Consider the following 12,653-nt stretch of genomic DNA (forward strand, 5'->3'; position numbering starts at 1 on the left):
ACTTATGACCACAGGGGCTCTGTAATTCCCCCCACCCGCCTATCTTCCCCCCATCTATGCCTTTTTGGTTGCCCTGCATAGTGGTACTCGGCAGCAGCAATGCTGGGGCTGGGGCTGAAGTAGAGGCCTGAGGCCTTCAGCAGTGCCAGCCAACTGCCATCACCCACAGGCCTCGATTTCAGCCCCAGCGCTGCCACTGAGAAATGCCGCCTCATGTCCCACACTGCTGGCCTTTGCCATGTCGCGCTGTTCTCCAAGCCATGCCTCTTGTTCCTTCCTTAAAGTTGGTGTCCCATACCTTCTGCAAGCGGGCATTCCGTTCTTGTGATCCTTTGGAAACCTTCTGGTCTTCCCCAGGTCTTGTGAGAATGGGACTCTGGCTTTAGAGAAGGAACGGGAGAACGGGACGCCTTAGGCACGAAGTCAGGTGGGTGACCTTGGGCCAGCTATTCTCTCTCAGTCCTAGGAAGGAGGTAATGGCAAACCACCTCTGAAATTTTGCCAAGAAAACTGCAGGACATGTCCAGGCAGTCACCAGGAGTCAACACTTGATTCAAAGGCATGCACACACACACAGAAGTGTCAAAAAGTATTTTAGTTCTGCTGAAAAACAGCTTTTCACTTTCCCAGTTTGAGCCTAGTTTTCTAATTTTGCTTTCCTTCCTTCCTTCCTTCCTTCCTTCCTTCCTTCCTTCCTTCCTTCCTTCCTTCCTTCCTTCCTTCCTTCCTTCCTTCCTTCCTTCCTTCCTTCCTTCCTTCCTTCCTTCCTTCCTTCCCCCTCCCTCCCCTCCCCTCCCCTCCCCTCGTTTTAATTTTAGCCTTTGCCTTCAAGTCAGTATTGACTCTTGTTGACTGCCTGGACAAGTCCTTGCTGTGTTCTTTCTTTCTTTACATTAAGTCAAAAGTGTCTATGTCGATTGTCATCTTATTATTCAACCGTATCTTCAACTGTCCTTTACCTTTTCTTTTCCCCAGTTCTATTTTCCTTCTCCCTTTGACTCCTCATTCCTTTTTGCCAACTTATTTGAAATGTTTTCTATAGTCTGGACCAGAGTTGCAACTGGGATTGAATTGGGTTTGTTCATTTTTTAAATCCTGCTTGGGACCTGTCTTGGTAAACAGACAATGAAGCTTCAAGCTTCCCTATTTACTGAGTTGTGGGGTGGTGAGGGGAGCAGGAACTGCAGAGAGAGGCTATAAAAATAGCATCCATCTAGGAGGTGCTGATTGCATTTTCAGATAGAAATTATATTGGACGTAATACAGTTTTCCACCTGCCTGCAGGGTGAGGATTCTGGTATAAAACAGATTTAACTAGGGAGCCTGGCAAAGAAAGATAGGCTTTATCTTATTAAAAGAGGAATAATTACAGTCATATATCTGGCCCGACTGCAGTTGTGTAAGTTAAATAGCCAAAGAGATACCTAATTTCTATTTATCCCCCTTTTCCCCCTTCAATAACTCTGTTAAGATATTTATTCTCTTGATCATCAATTTTAAAATAAGAAGCAGAGACCAAGGTAACAAGCTGCAAATTTAGTCCAGAAGCCTTGTCCCTGGACATCACAGTAGCAGCCTGGCATACACGAACATGCAGGGCTCCCGCAGACACTGTTCTTGCAACCGTGGAGGTGATGAAGCTTCACTTCCCCTGTTGCAGCCCCTGTTGAAAATTCATTCTGCCGAATAAAACCATCTGTCTTGAATTAGGACCGAGCAGTGATTTATTCGACCAGTACAAAAAATGATTTAAAAAAACAACAACAGTCCAAAGATTGTATTGTTGAAGGCAATAGCCCGGAAGACCCACACCAGCCAGCCCAAAGATTTTTTTAAAAAACCATCAGCTTGTATTCAAGTACTTTAATGGAAATTGATGTCTGCAACCCCTTGCAATAATCAAAGGGGATCATTTTGCTTACTGGCTGTAGGTGATCTTGCCAATATAAATCACTTCAAGTCGAGAATTGCTCAAAACTTGCAACACCCTTCTTGGGAGTTCACATAGACAAATATCTGTAGGTGCTATCTGTTGCAAAACATACATTGCATAGTCGTCCTGCTTAACACCAGTACTTTTGGTAATAATGTTAATAATAATGGAACTATCAAGCATCCAGCTGATGTCTGATTCATTCTTGAGTTGATCTCTACACTGAGGCTAGAAGATTTCTTACTCCTTGTAGAGAGCATAGAGGATGGCTTTGACAGAGAGGGAAGATCTGTTACCAAGGCAATTAAGATGAACATGGCTTAGGCCCATACGGAGACAGAGATTTACGAAAATGCCTAAGGCAGGCATGTGAAGAAAAAAGAGGGAGGAGGGGAAACGCATTCAGACTTGCAAGATTCTGTTACTATAGCCATTCTAATAAAAGTAGTTTTAGGCATATGTGGTGTCTGCTTCTTCATCTGGTCAACTTTGTAGGGCTGACATCTCTTCTGTCACAATGTAGTTCATTGTTCTGGCTGTGCTGAGTCATAGCAGATATTTCTTGGCATTCATTTTGGAGAATGAGAGTGAAAGTTGGGTTGTTTGTGTGCGTAGATATGTGTACATGTATTGTCTTTCCTTTCTGAGCTACCATTGCAAATATCACTCTTTAGGACTAGGCACAAGTTGGAACATTATTCCAAGCAAATGGGCCCCTCCATCAGCATTGTCTGGGAGCAGAAGTTGGAAGCTTTGTGTTTGCTATGTTGTCTGAGTGAACAACCTTGGGTTGCTTAGGAAAAGCTTGTTGAAAAAGGGAGGGGAAGAAGTAGAGCAGGGTTCTTCAACCTCAGCAACTTTAAGATGGGTGGACTTCAACTCCCAGAATTGAAGTCCACTCATCTTAAAGTTGCTGAGGTTGAGGAATCCTACTATAGCACACCAATGGCTATGGAATGCAGAAGAGAATAGACGCTAACAGATACTTTTGAACTTTTATTATTATATTAGTGCTATTATTGTCAGTGTCAGCTTGTTTTTTATTACTTGATGTTGACCGCTTGGACTCTAGGAAGGAGAGTGGAAAACAATGTGAGTAAATAAATGAATATTGTCTAGCTCACCAGTGATATTAAATTTGCCCCCCTTGTTCTTTGATCTCTGAATAGGAAAAGAATGATCATCCTTGAGATTTCTCTTGTTAGATTAGTGGTGAAACTATCTACTGATTATTTATCCACTAGAAGACAACCCCTCCCACCCTAACAGCCCTAGACCTGAGTGCAGTCTGGGCATACATTCCTTGATAAAATCTGAATTCTGCCTTAGGTAGCGCCTGTGTACTGCAATGGAGTAATCAGGGTAGGACCCTGGGGAGACATCTTAAGTCTAAAGCTGACTGTATGGCTGATACAGTGCTTAGCATAAACCAGAGATACATAGTCTGAGGCCCCAGGGCTACATGTAGCTCCAATACAACCTCCCAGGCATCTCAAAAATTAATTAACAGATTCTGGAGTGGCTGGAAGAGCACCAAAACACTTCCAGTAAGGTCAGAACCACCTGTTCTAGGCTTGAAATGACCATTTCAGATTCAAAACCTTTGCTTTCGTCAAGGGATTTGGAACCTCTTTCTCTTGATGCAGCTTAAATTATGTCTGCCTTTTTTTCAGTCCCACCACACTGCTGACTCATTTTCAAAATGTAATTCACCAAATATTTTCACAAATACTGTTCCTAAGCCTGACTATATCCATGCATTTAATTTCTTTTTGCTAAATAAAGAATGTTGTATTTAGGTTGGTTAAATTTCATTCTATTTTCAGCCCATTTCTTTAACCTACCAAGATGTTTACATTTTTTTTTTCAGTCTTCTAGAGTCGCAGCTATTCTAGCCAGTTTTGTATCATTTGCAGATTTGTAAGCATTCCTTCTACCTCTTTATCTAAGCCATTAATTAAAGTGCCTGAAGAGCACAGAGACTAGAACCTAACCTCATGGCACCATCTCTTAGTACTTCTCTCTAGTTTAATAAGGAAATATTGATGAGAACATGTTGAGTAAAAAATTTGAGTTAGCTTTATATCCACTTATTTGCTAGGCCATCATCCACATAGATAATTGGCTGATCAAAATGTCATATGTAGTTTTCATTTGTTTTGCTGAAATTAAGGTGCATTCCACAGAGAGTCAGTTCAGTATAGTGGTTAAAACATCAGGCTAGAAACTGGGAGACCGTGAGTTCTAGTCATGCCTTAGGCACAAAGCCAGCTGGATGACCTTGGGCCAACCCCTCTCTCTCAGCCTTAGGAAGAAGCAGGCAATGGCAAACTACTTCTGAAATTCTTGCCAAGAAAACTGCAGGGACCAGTCCAGGCAGTCACAAGGAGTCAATACTGACCTGAAGGGACTGAAAAAAAAAAATTACAGCATACCCACAATCTTCTGCAAAAATTACCCAGTATAGCGAGACATGTTTTGTCAAAGCTTTGCCATTTTCTTATTATTATTTTGCTTTCAAGATGATTACAAATAAAACTTCTATGTTCTGCTCTAGAACATATTAATATCAACTGATTTATAGTTCCCTGGATTCTTCTTTTACCCCCTTAGAACATGGGACTCTTTGGAACACTCTTCATCTGATACTTCCCAAGATCTCTCAGAGATGATGAGTAGAGAAGACCACCAGCAAAGTCCTTCATTGACCTAGAATGCAATCCATATGGCCATGGAGATTTGCATTTACTCATATTAAATACGTGTTCCTTGACCATGTTTCAGTCAATCTCGGGCTTCAATATCCCCCTTCATCCTACTCTTCAGAATTGCCCAACAAGGCATATGTTGTTGTTTTCCTGAACAAGGCTGAGCTGAAGTAAGGCTGAGCAGCCCTACCTTTTTGCTGTCTTCATCAAGTGGTTCATATATTGATTCATTTCTCTTTATTTTGATCATATCTGAAGATCTTTTTAGTATTCTTAGTCTATTTCAGCTCATTCTGAATTTCCAACATCATCTCTGGGGTTCTGAAGTTTCCTATATGTACTCTTCCTTGATACCTGTCCCTTTTTTCATTTCTTACTTGTATCCTTTTTTTGTTTTCAATTATTCACTCTGCTTTTTGTGTAGCTACATTGGCTTTTCCTCCTGCTCTTCCTTTATTTCTTCTTCACTGGAATTGTTTGTAGTTATGCTTTTAGTATCTTGTTTTCATCCACATAGAGTTCCTTTTCCCATCAGGTTTTCTAGCCATGGACAGTATCCATTACTCTGAGTTTATTCAAATCTATCATTTTTTAAAAATTGGTATGCATTTTACTACCCTCAGCTTCAATTTCCTTTAACATTAAAAACTGTAGCATTACCTGGTCTTCTTTAATGTTCCTGCTGTTTTCAGTCTGTTGGTCAAGTTTTTGCTATAGGTTAATACAAAGTCAGGCATAACTAATCCTGTGACTTCTTCTAAAGAAGAAGGTTGTCAGCAAGATAAGACCAGATTGGATGCAATGAAAGAAGCTTGATCCCAATTCCCATGAGCAGCTGACACTCAGTCAAAACCCCGCTTTGACCATCACAAGTAAATCCATCTGTCTGCCTGTCCATCTGCATTCCCACATGTGTATGCGCACACACATACGTACATAGAAAAAAATGATATGACTGTGTTGGAATATAAAATGGTGGAGGGGATTGTACATTCTTTGGGGCCTACTCCATAACTGCCCTGTTTTGGTTAAATATTTATAAGTATGTTAATATGATGCTGAGACCAGTTTGGTGTAATCATTAAAAGCACCAGGCTAGAAACTGGGAGGTTGTGAGTTCTAGTCCTGCCATAGGCATGAAACCAGCTGGGTGACTTTGGGCCAGTCATTCTCTCTGAACCCGATGAAGGCAAACCATGTTTAAAAAACGTTGCAAAGAAAGCTACAGGGACTTGTCCAGGCAGTTCCCAGGAATCAAAATTGACATAAAGGCATGTAGACACGCCCAGAAGTTATATCAGGAAGAGAAATAAAATTCAAAGATATTCATTTCATGCTGAACTATGTAAAAAAAATTTGAAACCCGTGAAGAAGTCTGAACTTAGCACGCATGGAATATAACTAAGTGTGTGGGTGTGTGCACGCACTCGTTTATTTTGCTTTGGCTGTGTTTTAGGTTTTTTTCTTTTTTCCTTTCTGTCTGTTATAGGATGGATGAAAGGATAGAGGGATAGATAAATATAAACAATACAATGCAACACATAATATATAAAGAGAATATATTATATATTCTAAAAAGTAAAAACCAGGAGGCCTTGCTGGGCTGAATTTGTCTCCTAGCAGATGTTCAATTAAAGTCTACCATGTTCCTCTGCAGTTAAGAATGCATGATTTGCATCATCTCCTTGGCTGCATGGGTGAGAGTAGACATGAATAATAGTACTGCTTGCATTTGTTCCTCCACTTACTTTAATCCAAATCCTCTCTACTATTTTCAACATTCACTGCAAGTTTTCTTCCATTCTGTCCCTTTTGTACAGATAAATTGCCTATAATTAATTTTAATTAAATGCACATTTTAAAAAAATCAATGTAAGCTTTTGACCTTTCCTCACTTACTATTTTTTGGAGTGTAGATCCCAGGATCTCATTCAAAAACCAAGTATAACTCTCAACTCAGAGAAGGTTGCTATAAATAGCCCAGGCCACCTAATGCTGTTTCTTACCATTTTGAAATACCTGAGTGTGAAGGAGCATCTGTTTAAGACCCCTGTAGTGCTATTTGCTTGTTCCAGATGTCACATGGAAGGATGTAATTGTCACCAACTTTTTGCTCTCCTTGTTTTCTTAGAGATTATCACTTCGCAAAGCTGAGGACACCCAAACCAAACAGAAGAAAAGTGGTGATAACGTAAGAGAAAGGATTATCCGGAGGGCAGCTCTTGAATTTGAAGATGGCATGTATGGTATCCTTTAGCCATTCTGAAAGTTCTTTGCTTTGTTGTTTCTGAAGGCACAATTGAACAAATCATGTCAGGTAAAAGTTGAATGGAACCTTAACTTAATTAATTAAAGCTAACTTGGGTATTGGCATTCCCCTGCTTGCCAGCAACTTCATCAGTCCTGATATAACCGTGCATCTACAGAGCGAAAATGGAGTCCTTGGTTTGGTAAGGATAGAACATAGATAATACAGAAACCAGTCCACTCACCTACCCCGGCCAGATGCCTTCCAGATAAGCTGGACTACACTTCCTATCATGCCCTTGTGTGAAATGGGGCCTGTAATTCAGTCAAAAGCAACAATTTGTTGAAGGCTGCTGTAAATATGGCTGGGAATGCTTATGAATGAGTCCAACAAATATTTGGTTGGAACAAAGTTTCAATATTTTTTGTTGTTGTTGAATTAGGGACCCTATCCATCTGAAAAAGAAGTTGACCCTGACCTCATCAATGCAGGTAACTCCCCCCCACCTTTGTTGCTTACATTTCTACCCTGCTTTTTCATTGAGAAAGATCAGTGCAGCTGACTATCTTAATCCAGGTAGAATCCATGGGGAGGACCAGGAAGCAAAAGTTCAAGATGTAGAGATGTAGAAGTAGAAGTAGCTTTAGCACAGGGGCGCACCCTTTTTTTCCCGAACCAAAGATCTATTTGGTCTTTCAGTAGTATGCCCTACTCCAAAAAGCAAAGGTTGCAGCCATAGCAAAGACTAAACTTAATGTCATTGCCACTTAAATATAGTTGGTAAGATTAAACTCCAACTAAGTATTTGAAAAGCTTCCTGTTCTGTCATATCAAAATAACTTTTTACAAGTTTGGGAGTATTACACCTAAGACATTCAGGATTCACACAAAGCTAGGAGGATGTAGGCTACATGTACCCCAACATGTTTTTGCTAGTCACTTTAGTTCCTCAGCCTGGAGCAACTCTTAGCTTTAGTAGCCAAGTTACAAAGTGAAAATGTCACAAATACCATGGATATAGCAATGGAGGCGAATATGTGTAGCTCAGGGTTGAACTGTGGAGTCCTTGGGGTTCTCTGAGCTTGGTTCTTTTCTTGCAAACGTTTCATTACCCGGCTAGGTAACATCTTCAGTGCTAAAATGGGATGAGGTTTGCTCTCTATTTATCTGCTGTGGTCTGCTTTGCCAGTGCTGGTGGGGGTGGGGGTTCTGTTTTGCTCTTCTGGTAGTTCATTGATTAGCATCTGTTGACTGCTTGATTGTATGCCTGGTGGTGACCTTTGCTTATCTGGGTGATGATTGCTGGAGATGATTGCTGGTGATTGAATGCTGGTGAGGCGGCCTTCTGGTCTTTTGTCTCTTTTGAATAGTAGGTAGATGCTGTTTATGTCTATGTATCTGTTAATTGCTGCCTTGTCTGAATACCAGGCTTCCAAGAATTCTCTTGCATATTTGGATTTGGCTTGGTCTAAAATGCTGATGGTTTCCCAGTTAAAACTGTGGTTAAGTCTGTCCATGTGTTGTGCAATTAAGGAATTTTCATCATGTCTTCTGACTGCTAGTTGGTGCTCATGGATGCGTTCTGCTAGTCTTCTGCCTGTTTGTCCTATGTAGTGTTTGTTACAGTCCTTACACTGTATGTTGTAGATGACTCCTGTTCTTTCTTCTTGGGCAACTGGGTCTTTTGGTTTACTTAGGATATGTTGGAGTGATTTTGTTGGTTTGTGTGCTACAGAGATGCCATATGGTTGTAATAATCTGTTGGTGGTTTCTGAGATGTTTCTGACGTATGGCAGTGTGATCCTTTTCATGGCTTGTGTAGGTTGTGTTGTAGTAGGTTGAGTGGTCAGGCACTTTTTGATAAAATTATGTAAAATTTGATAATGCCTGGACATTTGCAATACACCCAAATTGAATCAAATTTTAAAAATTTGATTAAAAATACTTGCAAGGTCTCATGAGGCTTTAGCATTCTCTTAGGGGCAAATGCCAAGTACTTGAAACTATAAATACTTTCTCATTTTGTACTAATTTTATTCTCAAACTCTGGAATAGCTTCCATGAAGGTCGTGGACCTTCTCTTTTTACTTTTTTGCCTTACAACCCACCAATCAATTTTTTTCAGAGTGAGGTACTTCAGGAAAATTCTCTTTAATGCAGAAGGAATGGGTTTTCTTTCTGTACTAATCAAGGATCATAATAAATAAAGTAGAAATGAGTTGTGTTGACAGAATGAATTTGCAATGCCACCCTGGAAGTTCTCTGGTTTCACACCCAGTTTCTTTTTCAGGTAAAGAAACAGTCACCGTACTGCCAGGTGCTTCGTACTTCTCTAGCGATGAATCTTTTGCAATGATTCGAGGGTATGTAATGACCATCTTAAATTTACTAACTGTGCAGAGTACAGTCCCAGCTGGTAATTGAATTAGATAAGCGCCCCAAAGGGACTACATACTTATCCATCAAAACAGTCATGCAGTTGATAGTGAGATATTTGAACTACATCAGCAACTCCAGCAGCTTTAAGAATTGTCAGACTAACTGTTGTTTCTATAAATCCTTCTATTTTATGTACTCTTAGTATGGATGCTTTTGTAACTAATTATGCAATACATATAAAGTACTTTATTGTTTATTAAATGTTACATTTGCTTGCTTGCAACATCTACTGCTCAAAGTCTCTCTGTAATGAGCCAGTCCAAGCCACCAGTGATAGTGGTTGGTTTGTTTTGGGCTTAGCAAGTTGCATGAACCCAGCCATTGTGGTTTATAAACCATGGTTTAGAGTCCTAACCAATTGTGATGTAATCAGTTAATTAATGCCACATATGAACCCAATTACTGAGTTCATACATATTTCTCCATAAATGTCCCTGGGATTTCAGTCTTCTGTTTATCCAAATACATTTAAACAAACAATTGTTTAATCTCACTGCTGTTTAGTTTTTCAACAGCTTGTGGATTAAAGTAAATAGTGTGTCAGAATTCTATGTGTGGTTGTTCTTCCAAATGTGCACTGATTTTGTGCTTTGCTGTTTTAACAGGGGACATGTTGATCTGACTATGCTTGGGGCAATGCAGGTATCAAAATACGGTGATTTAGCCAACTGGATGATTCCTGTAAGTAGATTTAATTTTGTACTATTTTATTGCTGGATATAATTTGGAGTGCTGGTATATGTCTTTGCCAGAGATGCTTTCTTAACACTTGTATTTTGAAAAAGTGCTAAAAAAAGGTAGATAACTTGTGAATTCAGGCTCAAATAAATGGTATAGTCATCTCCCAGTTTGCCCAGAAGTGATCACAATATTATATTTTTGTTTTGTAACTGAAGCTTTCCTTTAAAAATCTAGCTTCGCTACTTGAAATCTTGCTAGAACAAGACAGCTGCAGCTGATTGGCTCTACCAAATATTTACATATGTATATCCAGCCTCCTATCCAGATGTTTTTGAACTACCAGCCTCATCATTGTTGGCTATTTAGGTGGGAATGATGGGAGTTGTAGTCCAACTCTTGAGCAGTATCTGGTTGGGGAATGCTGATGTAATCAAAATATTCCAGATATCCCATAAACCTCAGGAGGACAACTTGCAGCCTCCAAAACTCCTTTTCTACCTTCTAGATGCCTTTCCAGTTGTACCAAGAAATTCAGAAAATCAGTGACATAGTTTTCCACCATTTTCAAGTGGAAAAAACACACAAATTGTAGCATATGCCCTAAAACAGCATATACAGAGAAATTGTCCCACTGCTCCTTTAAAATGCAAAAAAAAAAAAAGGAAAATCTTGGTTCAACTCATTTTCTGTCACTGCCCCTCCCACTAGGGCCTCCCCAGTGTTAAGTGTAGCTTTTAACTATCCAGTGATGGCTCAACCATACCATACAAGCATAAAATGGCACCTTGAAACCAGTCATTTAGTCCCTGGCTGAGGAATGAATGACCTTCAGATTCTGTGGGATCAGAATTCGGTCACAGTCATGGTAGAAGTTGTAACCCAAGACATCTGAATCACAGAACAGAACCAAGGAATTTATAAAGTGAGAAGGGGCCAGTTAGACCACTGCTGAACTGTTCTTGTGCTTAGGAAGTTTTTTCTAACATTCAATCAGAATCTGATTGATTCTGTAATTTAAATCTATTTTTCTTTTTAATAAAAACTTTATTATATTATATAAAAAAGTACAATTAAAACACAAAACAGAGAGTACAGCAAAGAAAGAAGATAGAACTAAAAAAAGACAAAAACTAAAATAGTGAAAGTAGGTAGAAGAATGAAACAGAAAGTGACTTCTGACTATCTCCAATACAGATATAGATACAAATTGAAAGAAAATTAATCTCTTACCACTAATTAATCCAAGTTCACATTATTGCTATCAACACAAACCATCTAATCAATAAAACCCACAATCAGAGCCTCATTTTTTTCCCACACAAGCACGTAATCTAAGAAGGGCTGCCATGAGGAGACAAATTTAGAAACAGTATTATCTCTTATTAACACTGTTAACTTCGCCATTTGAGCCAAATCCATAATTTAAATCCATTTTTCCATGCCCTGTACTCTGGAATGAGAAAGAACAGGTCTTGATCTTCTATGTAACATCTATTCAGGTTTTTGAAGAGCGCTATTCTATTATCTCTCAGTCATCTTTTCTCAAGGCTCAACATTCCCTGTTTCTTCAATCTGTCTTCATAGAACTAAGTTTCTAATCCCTTAATCTTCCTTCTTGTTCTTCTCTGAATTTGTTCCAATTTCTCAAAATTCATTTTAGAACATGGTGCCCGGAATAGACACAGTACTTGATGTGGGGTCTGACTAAAATAGAATAAGGAATAATAATTATTTTTTGTGATGTGGAAGTTAGACAGACAGAAACTTTATTTCAGTCATTGACCAGTAAAAGTACATTATATAAAACAAACAAAACAAAATTATCCCCTAGTATCAATAACTGTTAGCAACCATTTGTGGGCAAAGCTTACACATAATGTAGCAGAATTTTGCTATTTTTAGAGAAATATATTTATCTTGATGGTTTAGCAGATAATGCAAATAAAAATTATCAGAGTGTCCTGGAGATTTAAATAAAAGGGGATGATCAACTGGTGGCAAATGTCCCTGTAGAACTGACAATACAAAAGAACATGGGCTGTGGTTTCTATGGCACCCGTGTCACGGGGCAATATCGGGTTTCGTATGGGGTTTTCCTATATTTCCCTTCCAGAACAGCTGTGGGGAGGACATTAAATCAGGCTAGAGATAAGGCTCTCCTGAATTTGGGGATTGTGAAAGCTGGTTTGGGTGCTAAGATTTGGTAATTAGCAATTATATTATGAGAAAATGCAGCGGTTTCTGTTTGGCCTTCTATATCGAAGATCCTTTGTCTTAACATTGATCTTGCTTGTTCTAACTCTAAGGTTAAAGTGGCATCACTGGAGAAACCATAAAGACTCACTTTCTTTTAAATGGCTATTTCCCAAGAGGATTTGAAGCTATCTGCCAATATTAGATGGGTCAGTCCAGTGGGGTTATGATGTAATTTTGTGATTTGGAAGTTATATTTCTGTTGATGCAGTCTAAACTTGTATTTGCTTTCTTTGCTGCCATATTACACAGCTGGCTCATAGTCAGTTTGTAATCAACTACTATTCCAAGATCTTTTTCACAGCTCCCATTACCAAGCCAAGTGAAGAACTTCGCACTTGTGTCTTGTTAAATTTCATTCCGTTACTTATGGCATTTTCTAACCTTTCAA

General features: G+C 39.3%; 1 protein-coding gene across 1 annotated transcript in view; it reads left to right on the top strand.

Annotated features, from left to right (window-relative positions):
- The window catches only part of OXCT1 (3-oxoacid CoA-transferase 1), a 68,922-nt gene that overhangs the window by 36,501 nt on the left and 19,768 nt on the right, over nucleotides 1-12,653 (top strand). The window contains exons 9-13 of the mRNA XM_007426730.4: nucleotides 6,773-6,887; nucleotides 6,997-7,091; nucleotides 7,332-7,380; nucleotides 9,180-9,252; nucleotides 9,934-10,009. Coding sequence (XP_007426792.1) covers nucleotides 6,773-6,887; nucleotides 6,997-7,091; nucleotides 7,332-7,380; nucleotides 9,180-9,252; nucleotides 9,934-10,009 — 408 coding nt within the window. The remainder of the gene's footprint in view (nucleotides 1-6,772; nucleotides 6,888-6,996; nucleotides 7,092-7,331; nucleotides 7,381-9,179; nucleotides 9,253-9,933; nucleotides 10,010-12,653) is intronic.

Source organism: Python bivittatus, unplaced genomic scaffold (assembly GCF_059951505.1).
Source record: "Python bivittatus isolate LINGU-HERP-01145 unplaced genomic scaffold, Pbiv_v1 ctg000570_np1212, whole genome shotgun sequence".
NCBI lineage: Eukaryota > Metazoa > Chordata > Lepidosauria > Squamata > Pythonidae > Python > Python bivittatus.